At 30.7% G+C, this 21,557-nt stretch overlaps 3 protein-coding genes across 3 annotated transcripts; 2 read left to right on the top strand and 1 right to left on the bottom strand.

Annotated features, from left to right (window-relative positions):
* Window positions 1-14,898: 14,898 nt before the first annotated feature.
* On the top strand, window positions 14,899-15,372 carry LOC122604783. The gene has a single exon (XM_043777650.1). It carries the CDS (start codon window positions 14,899-14,901, stop codon window positions 15,370-15,372), a length of 474 nt encoding a protein of 157 aa, XP_043633585.1.
* A 170-nt stretch (window positions 15,373-15,542) lies between these two features.
* LOC122604782 lies at window positions 15,543-15,923 on the top strand. The gene has a single exon (XM_043777649.1). It carries the CDS (start codon window positions 15,543-15,545, stop codon window positions 15,921-15,923), a length of 381 nt encoding a protein of 126 aa, XP_043633584.1.
* A 1,032-nt stretch (window positions 15,924-16,955) lies between these two features.
* Window positions 16,956-20,891, bottom strand: LOC122605838. Its single transcript, XM_043778794.1, has 10 exons — window positions 20,700-20,891; window positions 20,538-20,591; window positions 19,296-19,412; window positions 18,757-19,212; window positions 18,191-18,600; window positions 18,007-18,106; window positions 17,871-17,930; window positions 17,608-17,697; window positions 17,403-17,522; window positions 16,956-17,311 (listed from the first exon to the last, which is right to left on the bottom strand). The coding sequence occupies exons 1-10, from the start codon at window positions 20,772-20,774 to the stop codon at window positions 17,003-17,005; spliced, it is 1,791 nt and encodes a 596-aa protein (XP_043634729.1). The 5' UTR covers window positions 20,775-20,891; the 3' UTR covers window positions 16,956-17,002.
* Between the last annotated feature and the right edge of the window lie 666 nt (window positions 20,892-21,557).

Below are 21,557 nucleotides of genomic sequence, written 5' to 3'. Positions count from 1 at the left end.
ATTCAAGTACTATGCATTATGTCGTAGTAGATAAAAACTTTAAAAGTTTAAGGATTAAATGGAAACTTTAACATACAAGAAGGATTTAAATTGACAAACATTATAAACTTTTCATCTTCATCGATTGAAACTAAAACCTGCAAATTATATCATGCCCACCACCACCATTTTAGGCATTATTTCACCACCACCACCAAAAAGTTTTCTAGCAAGTTTCTTTCTTTCTGTCTTCTTTCATTTCATTTCTTTCCAACCATTGTTGTTTTCTTATTTCTATATAGGGGCCTAAATGCCTAATGAGTTTGAAAAATTTAAAAACTTACTAACAAATCTAGGTTGAGGAGGGGGTGGTGACCCCCTCGTTGTACTCTAAATCCGCCACTGATAGCATGTGATTTGGCAAGTTTAACTGGTAAGTTTGGCAAGTGACGTCGGCATGTTTTGGCCGATGGTAACCATAGCAAATTTTGGCTAGTACAAATATACTCCATTTTTTGTTTTTTTCTTCTTTGTCTTTTTTTTTGGCAAGTTTGGCTAATTTTTTGCACTAGACCACCTACTTTGGCAAGCATTTGGCAAGGACCGGCAACAATTTGGCAAAACCACATGGCGTCGTGTGATTGGTTGAAAATTTGCCAATTTGCCAATTTTGTGGCACTACACTCTTGCCCTTTATAGTCCGAAGTATACTTACAAAGAAAAGAAAATGGTGCAAGTAATGATATGGGAAATGATCCCTACACAACCATTTTTAGTCATATACAACACCGTATGCATTATACAGTTGTACTATACAATCATATAATGCATACATTGTTGTGTATGGCAAAACATGTTGTGTAGGGATCACCTCCCATATACCGTATCAACAATATCAATAGAAAAAATGTCATTTAAAAGTAGCATGGTACTCACATAATGTATCGATAATCGTTGCGACGATGGTCTAGTGGATTTGGCGATGGATGGTGATGATGGTGACTATTTGTGGTGGTGGTGGTGGTCTCGAGTGTTGTCGGTCGATGTAATTATAACTGATGTAAAGAATGTATTGTAAATATTTTATACAGAGTAAGATATACAAATGTTTATCGTGTAAATTAGTAAGATAAAATTTATGGTGTAGAATTATAGATAAGTTTATCAAGGGTAGAGTGGGTAATTTCAAATAAAAGTAACTTTTTCCATTAAATGATTAGGATTCCTTCAAGCTCCCCAATCAAGTGGGAGGAAACTTAACCATTAAATTCAAAAATAATTATTGAATTTTGACCTTTAATTTAAATTTAATGATTATGATTTTTCTAATTTTACTCTTCAAGTTATTCCATTGGGGGTCCTAATCCTCCCATAAAAGGTCGTTCATTGAAGACAATTGACTCATTTATAAACTAACTTTCTTAGGGTGGGCAGAGTGAGGCGGAGAGCGAATAAGTACCGGTACGATACCTAAGGGAACACCGCCCCGTGGTACCAGTACCGGTAGGGTGGGGAGGAGATTGGAGAGGGTTGTCCCGGGCTCATCTCGATTGGTTGACTGTTAATCCATTTCCATATATATATATATATATATATATATGTTTTATAGAGAAGACAGGGGCGTGTTTTTGGGGAAGACAGGTGCAGTAGGCGGACTGGAGGAGCAACAAAAGTCAATATATTTAAGTTCAGTTTTACAGTTTACCCCCTAAACTTTTAACTTTTTATTAAAATGGCTTAAAATGGTTTTTTTTTGTTTTTTGTAAAAAAAAAATTTTTTATTATTTTTTTCAACATACTTTAATATGTTTTTATATTTGTAGTATTTAAAAATTTTGTATTTTTTAAACTATTTTAATAAATGTTTATATAGTGTTTAATTTTGTATATACATAAAAAATTTGTATTAACTTTAACATTTAATAATTAAAAAATAAAAAAGGTGGAAAGGGGCGGGGAAGCATTCCGTGCAATTAGGGAACGAGCGGAGAGGATGAGAAAAAGCGAGAAGAGGTAGTAACTGGTAAGGCAATTTCCCCACCCTTATAACTCTTTCCTTAAATAGAGGAATTTAGGATTTTCATAAAGAAGTAAAAACATATAAACCTAAAATTTTATGATTAAATCTGTTATAATCAAAATGTTTTCAATATTTGAAGAGAAAGATTTTTTCATAATAAGCATTCATTGAAATTAAAGTTATATATATTTATATATATAAAATAAGAATGTTGCTCATTTCAAATTCTTAAAAAATATTAAAGTGTACATATATCTTTTAATTTAACTTAATAGTAAAATTAATATTGTATATGACTATATCAAGACAAATAAAAGAGAAATAGTTGCATACATCATGACAAGTGAATTCCACTAATTAATATTGTATATGACAATATCTTGATAGTTGGTTACAAAAAAATAATAAGTTGACACAAAAATATCTCTTAATAATTGATCAAAAATAAATAAGAAAAATGATTATTCAATCTAACTCAGATGTCTAAAAATCAACCTATAATTATTAAAAATTTGACAAGTGAATTCCACTAATTATCTTTTTTGATCTTATCCCTTGATTATTACACATGTCATCATCTTTTAATTGTGTTGATTTTTTGGCATACCAATTAAATTCATATATCATTATCCATAAAATAAATAGAACAATTAGTATTGTGATCCAATCTTTCTCCTTATACAATTTTCTTAAGGTATTATGTGTATTCATAATATCTCTATACCTAATAAAACAAAATTGTTTTTAGAATGTTTTTAAAAAAAATTCCTATGTGGCAACATGAGATCCTTTCCTACACCATGTTTTACAAAAGATGACATCATAATTAATTTTTAATTTTTTTAATTTAGGTATTAATATATTTTTTGTTTATTGGCTTTTAACGCCACTAAATTTTGTTTTATAGAATTATAAAAACAAATTGTTTATTTACTATCTTTTTAAAGTTACTATCTTTTTTAATTTATTTATGTATCATTATTTTATAATAAGAACAAGATTATAACATTTAAAACTTTATTTTGATGCATTATAAATCTATAAATTATATAAACAATTTTATAATTATTTTCTTTATATAAGATTTTAACAATTCATACGTTGATTCGTCAAAACCAAAAACTAACACATTTTGTTTTATGCATCCAATAATGCATTTGCATCGAATTCATGAATCTTTAATTTTTCTACAATCCTTGTATTAGTGTTACTATATTTTAGACTCGTGTCCAATACTGGACACGGGGTTTACAACATTATCAATATTAGATCTTCATAGATTTAACTCGCTTTTGATTTTTAAGTTAAAGATATACGTAAAATGTTTTAATTCAAAGCTATTATATAAATAAATAAAGATTGTGATGACATAATGTAACACCCCAATATTTTTAAGATAACTAAATTAATCCTTTTTTGTAATTTTAACATTAACTGAAGTAAACAAGTGAAATTTTGAATAAAAAGCAACTCAATAACAAAGTAAAACGATTTTGGGTTAGGAATGCTAGTGAATTGCTAGTATGACTAGGTTGAGCTAGCCAAGAGACCGAATATGACGTTTTATGCATGTTGTGATAAGATAGGTTCAAAGCAATAATGTGCGTTCTCGTGGCCACCATGGGCTTGGTTGTTCGTTATTAAGGTAAGTACATTTATATACGATTATATACATATTGGGTCAATCACATGAATGACGGGGAGGGAAACCATAGTTATGTTTTGATGGGATTAAGACCATACAGGGTATGGCTAACCATGGAAAGACCATACGGGGTCTGGCGTATGGTCATGGATAATCATGGTAAGACCATATGGGGAGTATGGCATGTGATGTAAGACCATACGAGGAGTATGGCATGTGATGTAAGACCACGCGGGGTATGGCAACGTGAATTGGTTGTTGAATACCATATTTGAAGTGAATACTTGATGGCATGGAGTTACATGTTTTGTATTTGTGTAATATTGTAGTGTATACAATCCTTGGTATCTCGGTAAGTGTATTGTTGATGGACTTTACGGGGCGTGACAACGTGGTTTGCGCATGGAATAACTTGGTTTATTTGTGAAATTGTTTTATGTTTTTCATAAATTACTTGGTAGTATAACTGTGAGCATGATTGAGACGGTATTGTGATGTATTAAACCTATGATATGGTTTTCATGTATTCATTTCATTATGTGTGTAATTGTATATGAATGTATTCACTAAGCGTTAGCTTACCTTTTTAGTTGTTTACCTTTTTATAGGTGGTTCCGGAAGAAGTAACTAACTCTAGTTGATTTGAAGTGTTGACTCTTGAAGTGCTAGTAGACTTGAAGGTATTTTGGGTCATTTAAGATAGAATGATATTTTTGGTAGAGACCTAGTTCATCCTACCTCATCATGGCTCTTAGTTCATTTTGTGTCTTTTTGTATGAAAGTGTTGTAATGGCATCATTTTGAGTCTTCTAATCCTGAATTTGGAAGTTTGTAGTTGACATTGTGGCAAATGGGTGCTTTGACAACTTGGGTAATTTAGGTAAACGACCCATTTGGTTGTGAATATGAAAAATTGGATATGTCCTTATGAATGGAAGTTTCATTAATGTGTACAACAACAACAACAGGACCCAATCCCTGCGCGGGGTTTGGGGGAGGTAAGCTGTAGACAGTCTTACCTCTACATAAAGGTAGAAAGACTGCTTCCATATGGGAGAGGTAAGCTTCATTAATGTGTCTTTAATCTATTTTTGAAGTACAATAATTATTGGTGAAATATTTCAAGTCTTTTAAGTACTCATCTTGGTTCTAAAATGTTCTACATCTATATTCTGAAATTTTCTTCATCTTAGTTCTGAAAAATTCTTTATCTTGGTTATGAAATTTCTTTATCATGGTTCTAAAGTTTACTTCATCCTGGGTATAAATTTACTTCATCTTGGTTGTGAATTTTCTATAAAAAAAAAAAGTCTTTTCGGGTTGAGTCGTTACACATAAGATTTTTTAAAAGTTGTATTACCACACATCGTTTTAATTTAATTATGACATCATCATACTTTTTTATTTGAAATTCAAAATATTGTTTTTTTTTAAATATGTATCATTAATATAGATTTTTATTAAATGTCCTCATTATTATGTAAATTTTATTCACCTTATTTTTATTGTTATAATAGGCCGAAAACTATGGTGGTTTTTTCTTTCTAGATAATGTTTTTTTTTTTTTGGTTTTTACTAACCGAATGTGTTTTAACGTGTGTCTACAACTACACAATTATTGTTTCCGTGTATTTTCGTTTTTTACATAATAATTTATTATAACTTTTCAACTTATTTAACGTTGTTATTATACATTTTAGTATAACAACATATTTTAAAGGTACCTGGGTAACATTCGGTTTATCTGCAAAACGTTTATCAGTTAACCCGGGTTGAACCCAGGTTGATTAGTGATGATATACCCATACAGAGCTCTAGCTCCGTACCCGAAGCAGAATACGAAGTCACCTTCGTACAGGTAAAGCTACTCATACTTATAACGGAGCTCGACTTTCGTTCAACATAATTACCCCGGAGCTCTAAAGGTAGGATCTAGATTTGTTGTATATCAATCTATGTTTTACGATTTGTATTGTGTTTAGGGTAGGATCTAGAGTTGTTATATTAGATATTAAATTAAATATTTATATCTACAAATATCTATATAATGTATATTTATTTAATTAAATATTGTGTAAGAAACTGATTTGGATTAGGATACATGGTAAGTATCAATTTTTTATTTTTAATATTTTCTTAATAATGTGATATTTATCTTAAAGTTTTTTAATTTTAATAGCATCATGGTCGACATTTATATGTGTTTTTTTTATATAATAATAAAAAGTCAATAAAAGTCAAAATTGAAAATTTAGAAAAATTAAGAGATATGATTGGTGGATAAGTTATTAAAGCAGCTGTGTTTTAGTTAATAAAAGATTTGGGAAATAAATACATCATGTAAATGCATCAATTTAATAATAATATAGAAAGTATTAGCAAATTTTTGTTTAAAATCTCGGGTTGAAATTGGTTGATTAGCTAGTTACGTAGTATTTGCCTAGAAAAAGTTCATTCTCTTTTAGTTTCACTTTTTATTTAAAATAATTTATACCTTGATTAAAAAACTTACGATAATAATAAATTTTAATCATAATAGTTATTTTGTAATTGTTAAAAGTTTAAACGGATTTCCATATGAATCATTATTTTATTTGTAATTTTATTCAAAAATTTGCAAAAACAAAATTTTAGTAAAAGAAATCCTTAATTACTAAGGGCCTGTTTGTTCGTTTCCCATTAAGTGCTATGTGGATTAAGTGTCTATCTGAATTTATTGTGTCTGAAACAGATAAGATGATAAATAAATAATTGTTGTTTATTATGTATGCTGAATTAACCAATTGGATAATTTAAGTTACTATAATACCCTTGAAATCTAATGAGTATTTTTTTTATAAAAGGTTTTGAAAGAATAACTATGTAAAATACCTATTAGCTGCACTTTTTAATTAAGTGATGACTTATTAAATAAGTCATAAACAAACATTATATCCAACTTAGGCAATTAAGATTAAGTCATGTTTTATTTATTAAGATGTTATCAAACACCACCTAAATGTTAAATGCCACAAAAAAACAAGTGGAGAGATCTGGTTAATCAGTTTACAAAAGTGTTACATGCATACAGATTTTAAAGTGTGATGGTTGATTGAGTAAAACTGTATTGTAGAGAGCTAAACAATATATGTCATATATATTGTCATGTTTGATAATCGGATGAAGATCCTTTAAAGTTACTTCTAACTTTATAGGTAAAGTTAGGAGCATCTTGACCTTTGAATTAAAATCAAGGGTTAAGATTCAAAGATGCTCTTTAAATATTGACCCTTGATTATAAATCAAGGGTTAAGATTACTAACTTTATCAATAACTTTAGAGGATCCTCATCCTTGATAATTAACATAACTATTTTATATATTGAACTAGATTATTATCCCGCGTAATACGCGAGATAACATATTTAATTAGTGACAAGTTATGCAATATCATACACTGACAACCATAAATAAAAGATGTTGAAAATAGATTAATTAGTATCATGATGCCAAATATGTAAATTATTTAGTATCTTGCTGTAATGAGTTAATATGCATATAAGCAAATTTTCATTGAAAACTATCGCATTTACGATCAAAGTTAATGTATGTCTTTATATAGAAAAAAAATCATGATTTTATGTTTCTATAAACAATTAGAAAACTTCAAATTATTGTATCAAGTGATAGTTTGAAATCCAATATAAACGGATTTGTTTAGCGGAATATAAATAAGGGCTCTATATGGATTTGATTTCTTTTTAATTAGTGTAACTATATTAGTAATTTTTTACAATTTTCACGTAGTTTAATGTTTATATAAATACACACATAAAGAAAATGTAACAAAACAAAAGTAGTTAGCATTTGAACCACGCATATCTGGGATGAAACCCAGTAATCTCGAAAACCCTCTTAATGATCCACTCCTACAAATGTCGGAAGTGTGATTTATACCATGATGGATTTCCCTAAAGTTTAAGACCTTGCCAATAGCTCACCTTTTGAAAGTTTACATTTTGTGTTTATAGTTACCCTTTTGAAATTTTTAAAGTTAATTTTACATCAATATATTGAGAGTTTCAAATTATGTACTTATAGTTAATTTTTTAGAATTTTTCAAAGTATTTTCTGAAAATCATGGTTGAATTTTGTTAGTAATATTAATAGTATTTGAAACATATATCATGTTTATGTAACAAACTTAAAAAGCTAAAATATTTAGGAAATTAAAATCTAGCAAATTATAATACAATAATTAAGATTTGAAAATTTATAATATATATAATTTTATAAGAGACCATAAATTTCAACATCTAGATTTATTAGGAAAAACATATAATAAATAACTTATTAAAAAGTGTCAAGTAATAAGTTTTTCATTATGATAGGATCAACAACATATGCAAATGTTGATTAAGTGAAATAAAACATTTCAATTGTTTAGTAATTATTTAAGAAAATCGTATTTTTGTATATATAATAGTAAAATTATATTTTCCCGCATATTAAGCGAGACAATATAAATACGCGAGGTAAATATAATAAGTTTTAAGAATAACACAATTATTAATTATAGATAAGATATGTTAAAATACAATTGTATTGTTATTTAAAATTTTATTTGAATAAAAAATGGTTAGTAAGATATATAAATTTTTGTATAATGACAATGTAATGTTAAATACATCTAATACTGGTGAAGATAGTAATATTCAAAATTTCTCTTTAGTGTAGTTGGTTTTATAATATGGTTGTTATATATTTGTATAATGACGATATAAAAGTAAATATAAACAGAAAAACTTCATTTACTATAGTGAATAAATTTCAAACCAACTCATTTAGGTGGGTTGGCCACCATGACATCATTGAAAGTCTATTATCTTAAGTGATGCATGTTCAATTCTTGCCATTAGTAAGACTGATAATGGTAGCTAATCATCGATGAAAAAAACTCAGCATTGAGGTTTCGTAAGTACCAATTCGGCACACGGGATTAAAGGTTTCATATCGATCTACCATGTGAATTAAATGAAATTTTAAAAAACATATTATCTTCTTATTTATATAAAATCAAATACCCAATTATAAATAGGCTTTGTTTAGCATTTTCCTTAACGGGTTTTGCTAAACAAAGCCCTAAGGACTTTCGTTAAGTTGCATTAATTAGTTGTACATCTATCATAAAATTCAGGAGGTGAGCGTTTAATATGGAAATGTATAATCTTTTTATGCACGTTAAATGCCATAAGGGCTTTGTTTAGCATTTTCCTTAACAAAATAACATATTTATATTATGTGTTTTGTTCGAATAATCTAACTTCCAATAATAAATTAGATAATCTAACTTCCATATTTATGTGTTTTGTTCTAGTATTTTTTCGTATTTTATAACTCTTTTTTTTTTCTTTTTTCTTGTAATATTTTATCAAAATATAAAAGATAATTGTTCTTGCATTCAATTTTTTTTCTTTTTTCTTGTAATACTTTGTCAAAATATAAAAGGTAATTGTTCTTGCATTCAAATTTAAATATGCGTACGAAATTTAACTAAGTTAATATAAAAATTTAAGGGTTGTAATGAAAAATTCAAACTCATTATGTTTTTATAATTATATATCAAGTATTCAATATCTCTTTATAACTAAGAGATGATATTTTCATAGGTGACATTTTTAGTTTTTTTGTCACATTGGATTTTTAATGAGGTGTCATTTTTTCCATTTAAATTGATATATCTACGTTGTCATGTATGATCTTTACCATCATTTTTGATCATAATCATTAATCATAATCCTAATCATTAATATTTAATTTTTTATTTTCTATATAGGTACAACGATTATATACATTATACTACTTTTTTTTTTATTAATTCAATAATAATTATTTTCTATCAAATAAGATTGTTTATTATATTATGTTTATTTTTTTAAAAGTATTTATTATATTAGATTTAATAATTATATATCATGAGAAAGACTTTTATGATTTATAAATATTTATGTTTCATTAGTCTTGCTTTTATATGTACTTGGCGTATATCATATTTCATAAACTATAATTTTATTGTTTTTATCAGTCGCAATCTAACAGTTCTTTATATTACTATAACTATTAATAACAATGTAACTATCAATTATTGTTTTTATATTTATGTTCTCAATTATCTCGCACAACGTACGAGTTTAATCTAGTATCTAGTATACATAGTGATTGACATGTTTTTTCTTTTATTAATAAATTAATAATAACCCATATTAGTTAAATAATAATCAGATAGTCTAAAAGACTTTAATGTATATAATATAATTATAAACGATTTGATAACTTAATAATACAGTTACAATATGAACTCATACATGCATGAATATATATATATATATATATATATATATATATATATATATATATTAGTTCATTATGTTTACACATTACACTGATCGATCGATTTATGACTTCTTAGGTATATATATTAGTTCAATACAGTTACAATATGAACTCATACATGCATGAATATATACAAAATTTAATTATTTAAAATACAAGGACTAATATTGTGTCTATTAAATATTAGTGATTGAATATTAATGGTGTAAAGTGTAAATTAATGATGGAAAACAAAAAGTGTAAGTTATCTAAAGTAGATGGACTAATATTGTGTTTACTTAATATTAGATTTGGTAATGGTACTATTATTTAGATCTAAGGGTTGTAATCAAAAGTTTAAACTCATCTAACGGTCCTTGTTTCTCTATAAAAGAATTTAGGACATTGTTATATATATATTAGTATATTGGTAGATATAATAATTTTATGTTGTGTAAAAACGTATCTGTCGTGAAGTTATGGGCCAGGAAAAATAAAAGATAATTGTAAAGAAACATGTTCTTGTTATTCACGTTGCTACAGTAAAAGTGTTACACAAGGTACATCCGTCCGTCCATACAACTTGAATGGGATCATATCATATCACCATCACATCACACAAAATCTTAAATATCAATTCTTTCTTCAAGTTTGAATCAAAGTTGAAGGATGGGCATCCTGTTGAGTGTAATCAATGGGAGATTTATCATCTCGTCAGTCTGCCTGCTATTATTCTGAATTTTTTTATCGAGGAGCGTAAGCCCACCAAGCTATAAAAAAGTCAAACCCCGACCAGGTAGTATTAGCGGCGACGTCGCCGCTAATACTGCAGCCCCCCATGTTCGTAATGGTAAATCTGGCAGAGAAAATAGCGGCCCCCCTGTCAGTGTCAGAGTATTAGCGGCGACGTTGCCGCAAATACCTTGATCGGGTTGACTTTTTCCTGGTAGTGTTACCATGTGCCTTTTTTATTTCATTTCATTTAAAATATGATATGCTGATCGATTAGCTTTATTTTTACTATATATGGATAATTAAACTATATAGTTAGGATCTTAGTTTAATTAAGAGACAAGCTATAATTTGAAGGGAGAGTGTTTGGTATAATGAAATGTAAAAAAAGAAAAGAAAATAGGAAAGATTTTTTTGTTTGGTCATGGAGATTGAAAAATAAAATGAAGTAAGAATCATATTTATTCTTTCAATTTTTTATAAATTGTAGAATGAATGTGAATGAGAAATTTTAAATTTTTTGTTTTAAATTGTGTAAATTGTGTATTTTAGAATTATATTCTTGTATTTTGCTAGTTGGTTGATTTAATTTAATCTATACTATATTATAAAGCAAATAGTGTTTCAACTTTAACTTTCAATTTTAACAATATACACATAATAATACATAATGTATCATAAATCAATGCCTATAACTTTCTCTCTCCTCGATAAATCATTTTATCTCTCTAATTCTTTCAAAATCTTTTATCTCAAAAACCGTAGATCGATAAATTATAAAAATTATATGAGTGTTCTTAAAATTTCATGCTCTTTTATTAGAGATGTCATTCGATATACTTTCGACGAATTTTTAAATCTGGGGTCGGGGCTCGTACGGCTAAGATATTTGGCTATGACACTCTATGACATATCATCTACTATGACCTATCACCATCACCATTTCACCGCCACAACGCGCGGGTACTTGCTCTCGTATATATGTATATATATATGGGAAATGTGAATATAAGGCTGTCCGACACCTGTGACAAACACGTGAGGGGTATTTTAGTCTTTTGACCCCCTCTTTTTGAGAAAATTACACTTTTGATACCTCAAATTGTCAAATTTTTCACTTTTGGTACCTCAAGTAGACAACATATTTTTATTATACTCTCTAATTTTCATCTCACACATTAGCATCTATCAAACAACACACACTCAAAAATCAACACACATTGCGATCATCCATATATCCATGTATACCTATATCTCTATACCATAACAAATCCAATACATAAACATGCGTAAATAAATTCAAATCTCTTATATGAATCATACACCACCAGAAAGGGTTACCGACTATCTCCTTCCCCACCAGGCACCACGACCTCCACCTTAGCTAGATATTTCGATCTAATCTCGTTTGTAGCAATTATATTCATCTGTAACAGATTCCGTTCAGATCTCGTTTGTACCAGATTCCAATCAAATTTCGTTTGTAGCATATTCCGATCGAAGAATAGGGTAATTTAAGGGTGAGGGGGTTTTCAATAATATAAAGATAAGAGATCGATGGTGGATACGTATTCCAGCGACATGAGTTTTTTCCGGCCATCGTTTCACCAATGCATTCAGTTCTTCCACCATCACCCATAATTACACCAACAACATATAATATTTCAGGAATGGATACACACCATTGGGTGTTTTTTTAAAAGCCGTAAACAAAAAAAATCATGTGTGTTGATTTTTGAGTGTGTGTTGTTTGATAGATGCTAATATGTGAGATGAAAATTGGAGAGTGTGATAAAAATATGTTTGTCAAAAGTGAAAAAATTGACAACTTGAGGTACCAAAAGTGAAAAAATTGACAACTTGAGGTATCAAAAGTGTAATTTTCTCAAAAAGAAGGGGCCAAAAGACTAAAATACCCCTCACGTGTTTGTCACGTGAGGGCGTTAACGACAAAATTAACGCCGTATGAACGTGGTACCAAAACTGAAAATAACACAAAACTTTAGGTATGAAAGCTGCAATTTTTTGAGTTAGAGACTAAAAGTGCAAAAGCTGTCAACTTGAGGTACCAAAAGTGTAATTTTCTCTTTAATATATCTTGATTAATAAATAAATGCTTGGACACCATGAATTTTATGAATTAAAAAAATAATATGTGAGTGTTTACACCTAAGCTTAGGTACCTAATAGCCTTATATTCCCATCCTCCCCGTTTAAAAAAAACAAAGTTCAATTAAACCGTGCGCTGTTAAACCCAAAACGTTTATTATTACTAACATGATATAATCAAACAACTTTACTAGTAAAAACAAAATTTATAATTGAAGTCGAGCAACCGTTTGTTTAACATGGTATACAACCATAAAAGAATATATTACTTTGCATGTGACGTACCTTGGTTATCGAATCACCGATCTTATCAAATGATCAACCGAATCATGCATGTTATTGTGTTTTTATAAATATAGTAGATGTTTTACCCACACACTATGTAATGAATTAAGTTATTTAAAGGTTTATGGTGTATATCTCACCAATTATTAATAAGTTGTTTTTCTACTTTATATACTTTGATAAAATTCTAAAGGTTAAGTAGTGACATGATGTATTTATGTGTTTGAGTTGTAGTTCTTGATGTATCAGTTTTAAATGAGTTCTTCATAATGTTAAAACCCTTTAAATAAGGCCATCATGTCACTATAATATTTGTTATTTTAAAACATAATATAAATTTTAATAAATCAACTGATATTATATTGCGGTTGTGATTTTATTGACTAAATATAATGGTGCTTGTTTTTAGGTTAAAAATTTGATGTTACGGATATGTTTTTACTAAAAGATGAGTACATGCTAGAATCAGTATATAGAAGTTGTGTACAGTAGGTGACTTGGAGGATTCGGTATTTAGGTAGAAAAAAGATGTTGCATGTCTCATACGTCAATTTGAATTTTAGCCATGGCATGTATAGTACTTAGTTTATCCCCTGTAGTTAAAATATTCAGTTTCTTTTAAAATCTGGTTGTTTCGGGTGTTATGCATAGTTGTCAAACTTGTACGAGTCACGAGTTGAGTTAAAACAAAGGAAAAACGAGACGACTCGATGAGATGACTTGATTTACTCCAGACTTGTAACATGACTCGTGTTTTGTGGTGCGAGTCGGTCCGAGTCGTGTTCCGAGTCACGAGTCACAAAACATTTTTTTAAGTTTTTGAATTTTTTAAACATAACTCTTTTATATGTTTTTAAATTTGATTTTTTTTAACAGCGAGTTAGTAGTTAATAATTAACAGTTAGCATTCGAGACACCACAGTGATATCCAATTGGGCAGTATCCTGTGGGATTATAAATTTCAAAATTCTAAAACTTTGAACCAAACCCCTCCTAAAGTAACAGTTAGTATCTAGCACTTTAAATTTTTAACTAAATTTAGATTTCAGATGTTGAGAGTGGTCTAAAATGTCAAATATTTTTATCTTTATAAAAAGTAAGATAAAGATTGATAAAAAGTCATAGGGTTTTGCTAATTTTTATCTTATAAGGCCTCTCCCTAAGGGTTTATCGACCGTTCGTCGATGACCTCTCCGACCACGAAGTTATAAGGAACGTTCTCGTCGACAACAATTCGTTCGAAGGTGTTCAATCCATCGATGGGCGAATACGAGAGGAAGGGAATGTGGGTGGGGTCGCTTGTAACGGAAACAAAAAAAAAAGAAATTTCAAAATTTTTTTAAACTAAACGGCTAGTTTAGTTTGTATATATATATATATATATATATATATATATTAACTTTTCATCTATATATACTACCCTTTCACATCTCATTCTTCATCACCTATTCCATTTTCTTCACAATTCATTCCATTTTCTTCACACTATCAATAAAATCTTTCACCCTATACATTTTCACTAAATATGTCGAGTTACGACGAAGATTATTCGTAAGTATACAATAGATGCCGAAATCTTAAACACTTTCATTACTTTCGTTGACGAAGAAGATTAAGAAGCAGAGAGCTCGAGAATGGCAAACAAACCAAAATTACCAAGAAGAACAATACCCAGAAACCATGTGGAATCCGCCACACGTTTATATAATCATTACTTTGCCCCGCAACCCGTTTACCCTGCCGATTAATTTAGAAGCCGTTTTCGAATGCCCAAAGAAATGTTTCTTCATATAGTGAACGATATATATCACTTTAACGCCATACAACCATTACCAAAACATTTTGCATTCTTCCACAATGCTCCAATCGACGTTGTGGGTCGCCCGACATTAAATATTTTTCAAAAACGTATTTCCGCTGTACGACAACTAGCTTATGCTTCTACTGCCGACCAGTTAGATGAATACCTCGAAATGGGGTCCCAAACGTCTGCCGATTCGTTGAAGTACTTCTGCAAATGTCTTGTTCAGTTATATCACTCAGAGTTTTTGAGAAAACCGACTAAAGAAGATGTTAACTACGTGACCGCTAAACACGAGGCAGTGCATGGTTTTCCGGGTATGCTTGGAAGCGTTGATTGTATGCACTGGGCTTGTAGAAACTGCCCAACGACATGGCAAGGCCAATACACTCGTGGTGACAAAGGACATCCAACGATTATGCTTGAATCGGTTGCTTCATATGATTTGTAGATTTGGAATGCTTACTTTGGACCTGCCGGTTCGAACAATGACATCAACGTCCTTAATGAATCTGAATTGTTCGACCAGCTTCTCCAAAATAAAGCTCCTGCGGTAAATTTCACCGCTAATGGTTAGCAGTTTACAAATAGTTATTATCTAGCTAATGGTATCTATCTGGAATGGGCTACACTTGTCAAGTCTTTCAAGTGTCCATGGACCCTAAGACCAGTAAATTCAAACGCTTCCAAGAGTCTGCAAGAAAAGACGTGGAGCGTGCTTTTGGGGTACTTCAAGGCCAATGGAGAATCCTTCAACAGGGTGCGCGTCCATTAAGTATTAATAAAATTAAACACATCATGTACTCTTGTGTGCTGCTGCACAACATGGTCGTTGAATATAACGGTCGTGCAATCGGTCATTTGGATTTGGAGCTAATTCCCGATACCCCGCCAACGCGTTCTTGGGACGAACGTGTTGACATTCAGTTACGTATGATAAGGGAGTTACGTGATAGGGCGACACACAACCGTCTAAGAGGCGCCCTAGTTGAGCACATTTGAAACTTGCCGGAAAACCAACGTGAACATTGAGTGTAGTGTGTTTTTTTTATTGTGTTTTTTTAATTAATAAATGTAATGTATTGTTTTTTTTTTTTAATAATATGTACAAAATAAATATAATTTTTCCATTATATTCAAAGAGTAAGATTTTGATATAAAAAAACTAAAATTCTTTTATGCACGTTGACTGCAGCCATTTAAAAAATGTATCATATATACCTAAATATTTATTAATGAATTTCTCATGGTTTTGGGCATTTGCCTCTCGAGCGTGCAGACGTACGTGTTATCACTCATGTTCTGCAGGAATGCACGGGTTCTAACTTTCAGTATACTGCTCATCTTTGATGTCACTGTTGGGTATCGAATCATTAACATTTTATATTTTCCGTTCTTAAAAAAAAAACCCTTAAAACAGGAAATCGGACTTCTGAAGAAGTGAACAATCAAAACTATAACTCTCCGAATATTAGCAATGGACATAATAATGGGCTACTTTCATATGGTAAAATATAATTTAGGTAAGTCCAGCCCATCTATCTTAAACTTTTAATACTCGGCCACTTTTCAGTGATTATTTTTACCTTAAAAAATAATTACTCCATTTCTTACAATCTGCAAAAAAATACGTCACCACACAAAAATTATAATTATCATTCATTCTGCTTTCATGTATTTTCCTGTGATCATGATTTTTTTTAAGCAATCAAACAAGAAATAACTGTGAGTTTGTGATAGAATTAATTCTATAGTATTAATGTAGAACATTAAAATAAAATATTCCCGCTTACATGTTTACTATAGTTTGGTCACGGTCATAATTTATTATTTTCTGTCTAGAATAACATATAAATATAATGATATCTTATAGCTATAAGCCTACAACGATGTCCATCCTAAATTGAATATTCACTAAGAGTGATCAATTGCTCTTAGATTAAAAGAATTATAATAAAGAAAGCATGATCGAATTCTTATAACAATCAAAGTACATATCCGATGTGATTTTATTTTTACATTTGTTTAGATAAATATACACAAAACAATATACAGAGAATATATATGCAAAAATAAAATGACTACATTGGCAACAAATATTGGAACTCAAATTCATATGGTAGCTTCTCTACAATGGATGAAACCTTTGCATTATTTACTCCCCTAAAGCAATCCACCATTGATTTCCTTAATGAACCAGAAGTTGGTAATTGTTGACACAACCATTCCACCAATGTTTCCAAATCTTGTGCAAAATCATTCATGTTTCTAAGCAAAAGCTCTGGAAGTCCTATTTTCTTGGCACTTGTTACAATTATTGACGCTTGTAGGTATTCTAACTTTGCTCTTTCCAATTCATTCACAACTCCATCACCTGTATATACTCTCACCTTTATGTATAGAAGCTTGTTAGGATATGGTACCCGTAAATATAACTTATTGAACAAGTCTAAAAGATTTCAATGATTAAATTCCACCTACCGCAGGAGAAGAGCGTGTGCCACAACACAATGCGAATGTTACATTGGGATCCATTGATTCTAGTCCATGAAGTTTGCGAAAGATGGCTTCTTTATCATCTCTATCCGCCTTCCCATAGACCTAATAGACCAAAACAGAATTTAAATTACAAAAACAAAAGCTATGTAAGGATTGTTTACAAACCAAGGTTATATTGGTCATGTACCTTTTCTAAGATTGAGGTTTCTTGCCTTCTCAATATGACATGTTCGATAGCTTGAGCGTTTATTGTGTTGCCTCCAATCTTCAGGGTCGCCTGATTCATATTCACATTAGAAAATTTTAATTTATTCCAAAATACAGTACTTTTTGGACAACAAACTCTAGTGAGATTGATTGTTTCCATGTTAAATACCATTGGCCTCTTGGTTAGAAACTACGGGTTAGTATCTTCACCAGTCATTTGATAGTTCATAGAAGATGAGGTACCTTGTTCATGAGTGTGAGTAGTTTCTCAGGATTAGAAGGAACTCCGTATTGAAGAAACCCCTGAAATGTCAAGATATTAAACTCAAAGAGAACAAGTATTATCTGTATCACTATGGTGGAATATGGAAGAACTTACATGCATTATACAAGCATTGTACATGTTGATCCAGAATGCCAATTTCTGTTGTGAAGACAAAAACTTTAAATCCACTTTTTGTAGCCCATTCATGTAAGTCCTTGAATTAAGTAAAACACATTTAGGCATAATGTCGAACTCATCAATACATGGATCGAAAGTGATTACAAGTTGTAAAAATTACCTCAACTTTTGTAGCAATGGAATGTAACTTGAACTCGAAATGCATTTAGGGTCCAATGAAGTTGATGTGAATTTCACTAAGTTCTTGTAGCAGCCAATGTCTCTAGGAATTGAGTCCTCCTGGTTAAAGATCCCATAAGGGTCTTGTTGTCTAGACTCCTTTTGAAGCAGCTGGCTTGCCTTTGAGTTTAAGCAGGGTTCAGCCCTGAAGCTCATTGAAAAGTTGGCTGATCTAGAAATGGGCCCGGATTTCTCTATCTCCATTGTTCTCGACGTCCTCAAGAGTCTCGTGAAAATAAAGATCAAACATTTCATTATGTTTTCGGAAAGCTTGTTTGGTGACCACTTTAATATGTTATCTTCCTCAGACTGTGATGAGGACTCTGAAGATACGGGTACATTGCGATCTCTCTATAAATAGATAAAACGGGTTAGCCAACAGGCTGGTTTAACAGTTTGGGCATATGGTATATCAAGAGCCCAATCTTGACAGCAGTAGGAGATTGTAGATATAATTAGATCATTTTGAAACCTATTATTTACTGTATAATAAAATAGCTAACATACCTTAGGAGTTACATGCCTTGTATCTCTTGCAGGTGAGGGTGGTTTCAGAATCCCAGTTCTTTTGGGGGTTCGATCACGAACCCCAAGTTCCTGATCATCATTCTGCCGATTTTCTTTCACATCATGACAGAATGATACGTTTTTTGTTTTTGATTTTTCATGTAAATTGAAGTCTCTAAGACTATAATCACCCTTTATGGCTTTACTAATGAAGTGCATTGCCTTGGTCTCAAACGACAGTTTTTCACCATATGATCCCTTAGTTTTTGGCAACATTAAGGGTGTCGTTGGAGCAAGAGGACTATTGGAAATTCGACGAAATTGCCCTTGTTTCAGTTTAGTTTCTCTTGTGGCTTCTTTCTCTCGGTCTAAGTCAGTTTGAAGATGACTGATTTGGCTTTCTAGTCTTGTTATTTCGTTCTCAACCATGGCTAGTTCTGTCAATAACTCCTTCATCTGTCACGTAAAAACAAAAGGGTGTAAAGAATTATACTAATTCGAGTTAAGAATAAAGTGTAAACCGAAAATATATATGGCACCTTTAGAGGAAGTGAATTTGGGATATGAAGGGCGGAATGGTCTTGTTGTTGGTACGTGCGCTTAAGAAGCTCCCCAACTTTTTCTTCGTGGTCTAGCATCTTTTGAAGCGTCGACACCTGATTAATCAACACCCATGAATGAATGAATTAAAAACAGCTCGAGCACTTATAAGCATTGGATCTTTTACATTAACTTTGATTAGTTACAAACAATAGTACAGAGGAATGGGGGATGCATCATGTACACCATGAAAGTCAGGATAAGAACACGAAATCACAGATTTTTTGCTTTGTGTTTTGCTCAAAGAAATTTTCACAACATGTCTAATGAAACATGGACAGTAAACACAAAATGATTTGGATTTGGCCTAACAGACTGACCATTGACATCACCTTCTTTTTCTGCCTATCCATAATTCCATACTATGGGAACCATAATCATATCGATCACATATTGAAACTACTGATCGAATGAAAATCATTAATTTTTTTGCATAATAATCATTGAAGTATAATGTAAGTATGTAACTAGTCCTATTATCAGTTATGGCCCTTGTTTTCTAGATGGTGACAATAATAATGCTTCTTTGATTGATTCATTATATTTGACAAGTTAGTAAATAATGATAGGAAACATATAACATGTGACTATGAGTACGTACCAAAGTACCTACATCACGCCCACAACCTAAGTTATACCGTAATACTAATACATACTCAAATTGTTTAAAGCAAAACATGCTATTTCATGAAAGATATATTGCATTTATTTGTTAGGGGCCGATTAATTAATTGTACAAAACATAAAATAGTTTTATTTATCTGTATATCTGTAAATTACAAGGTACTCTTGTATCTTAACTAAAACCATAAATGCTCTTTATATATACAGTTCATCATATATTTCATACATCATCATAAGATGTTGCAATATCCCTTTCAAAGCTCCAAAAACAAAACTAAAAAACTTTTGTCGTGTATGGATCCAATAAAGGTCAGAGCTACATATACCGGCCCGTTAGATGTAGTTAATTAAACCCATTGACTAAAGTATTTCTTTGTAACTCTAGTGTAATTTAATTAGTGTAAATTTGTGTTTGAAGTTGGACACCTGAATTTGTTTATAAACCTTGATAATTTTTATTTTGAACTCGCTCTCGATAAGCTCTGCCCCTACATTGATCCATTGTTTAAGAAGTACATGTATATATATATATATCGACAATTGAATAACATAAATACCTCTCTTTCTAATTCTTCCTTCTTTTGATGTCCACTAGTTTGCTTATTGATTTTCTGTAAACAATAATGATTAACAAGGAATTAAGGATAAGCACAATTAATCTTGAAACGATCAATATCTATCATGATATATTTAGATGACAAATATAACTAGATACTTACGTTAAGGGGGGTGTTCGTGGCGGGGGTGATAGTAGTGGTGGTGCTGGTGGGAATGTGATGGGCTGCCATCCACATTATGATCAACTAGAGTAGAATGTCAAAAAAAAAGAAAGAGAGAACAAAGTGAGCTAGGTACGTAGCTAGATAGAAGATGGAAATGAAGTGAATTAAGATGATCAAATGATGAAGAAAATTGTGAAGAAACTAACTAACTAAAAATGTACGTGTTTAAGTTAATATGATGGATGCATGAGTAAGCAAGCAATGTGAGTTAAGTTGGTGGTGGCATTGCTTTGACCAGAAGGGTGGTTGGTGAGGTGGCAGCTAGTGGTGGTGATGCGGTGGTTGTGAATGTTGACGTTTGGATTTGAAGGAATGATATACCGAGGATGAAAAAGAGCTTTCATTATAGATATGAAAGAATCATGAGAAAGAGAAAGATTGCTTCTTCATGTTATACTTCTAAATGTGGTGTTTGTTTGTAAATGATTTGGATATTAACATATGAATCATGACATATTGGAAATGGTCCATGGCATCAATTTAAATAAATCTATTTTATGTTTATTAGAAAAAGATAACATTGTTTAATTTGTTTCTTCTAAACTTTTCTTTTTGTTATTTATACTTTATGAAATTAAATATTTAAATTCGAAGTTTTGATATGAGTTCATATACTTAAAAGGATTGGACTAGATAAACCGAAAAATACAAATACTATCCTTTTTTTTATATCCCATTAACCAGGGGATGGGTATATTTTCTCAAGCCCTCATTCGATCCCGATCCTGAGAAGTAATACTAAATGGAACTTGGGATCGGGATCCGTACTCATTTTTTTTAGTTTGCGGGACTCAA

The sequence above is a fragment of the Erigeron canadensis genome, chromosome 6, assembly GCF_010389155.1.
Source record: "Erigeron canadensis isolate Cc75 chromosome 6, C_canadensis_v1, whole genome shotgun sequence".
NCBI lineage: Eukaryota > Viridiplantae > Streptophyta > Magnoliopsida > Asterales > Asteraceae > Erigeron > Erigeron canadensis.
Note: the sequence above shows the minus strand (reverse complement) of the source record. Positions and strands in the feature narration are given on the sequence as shown.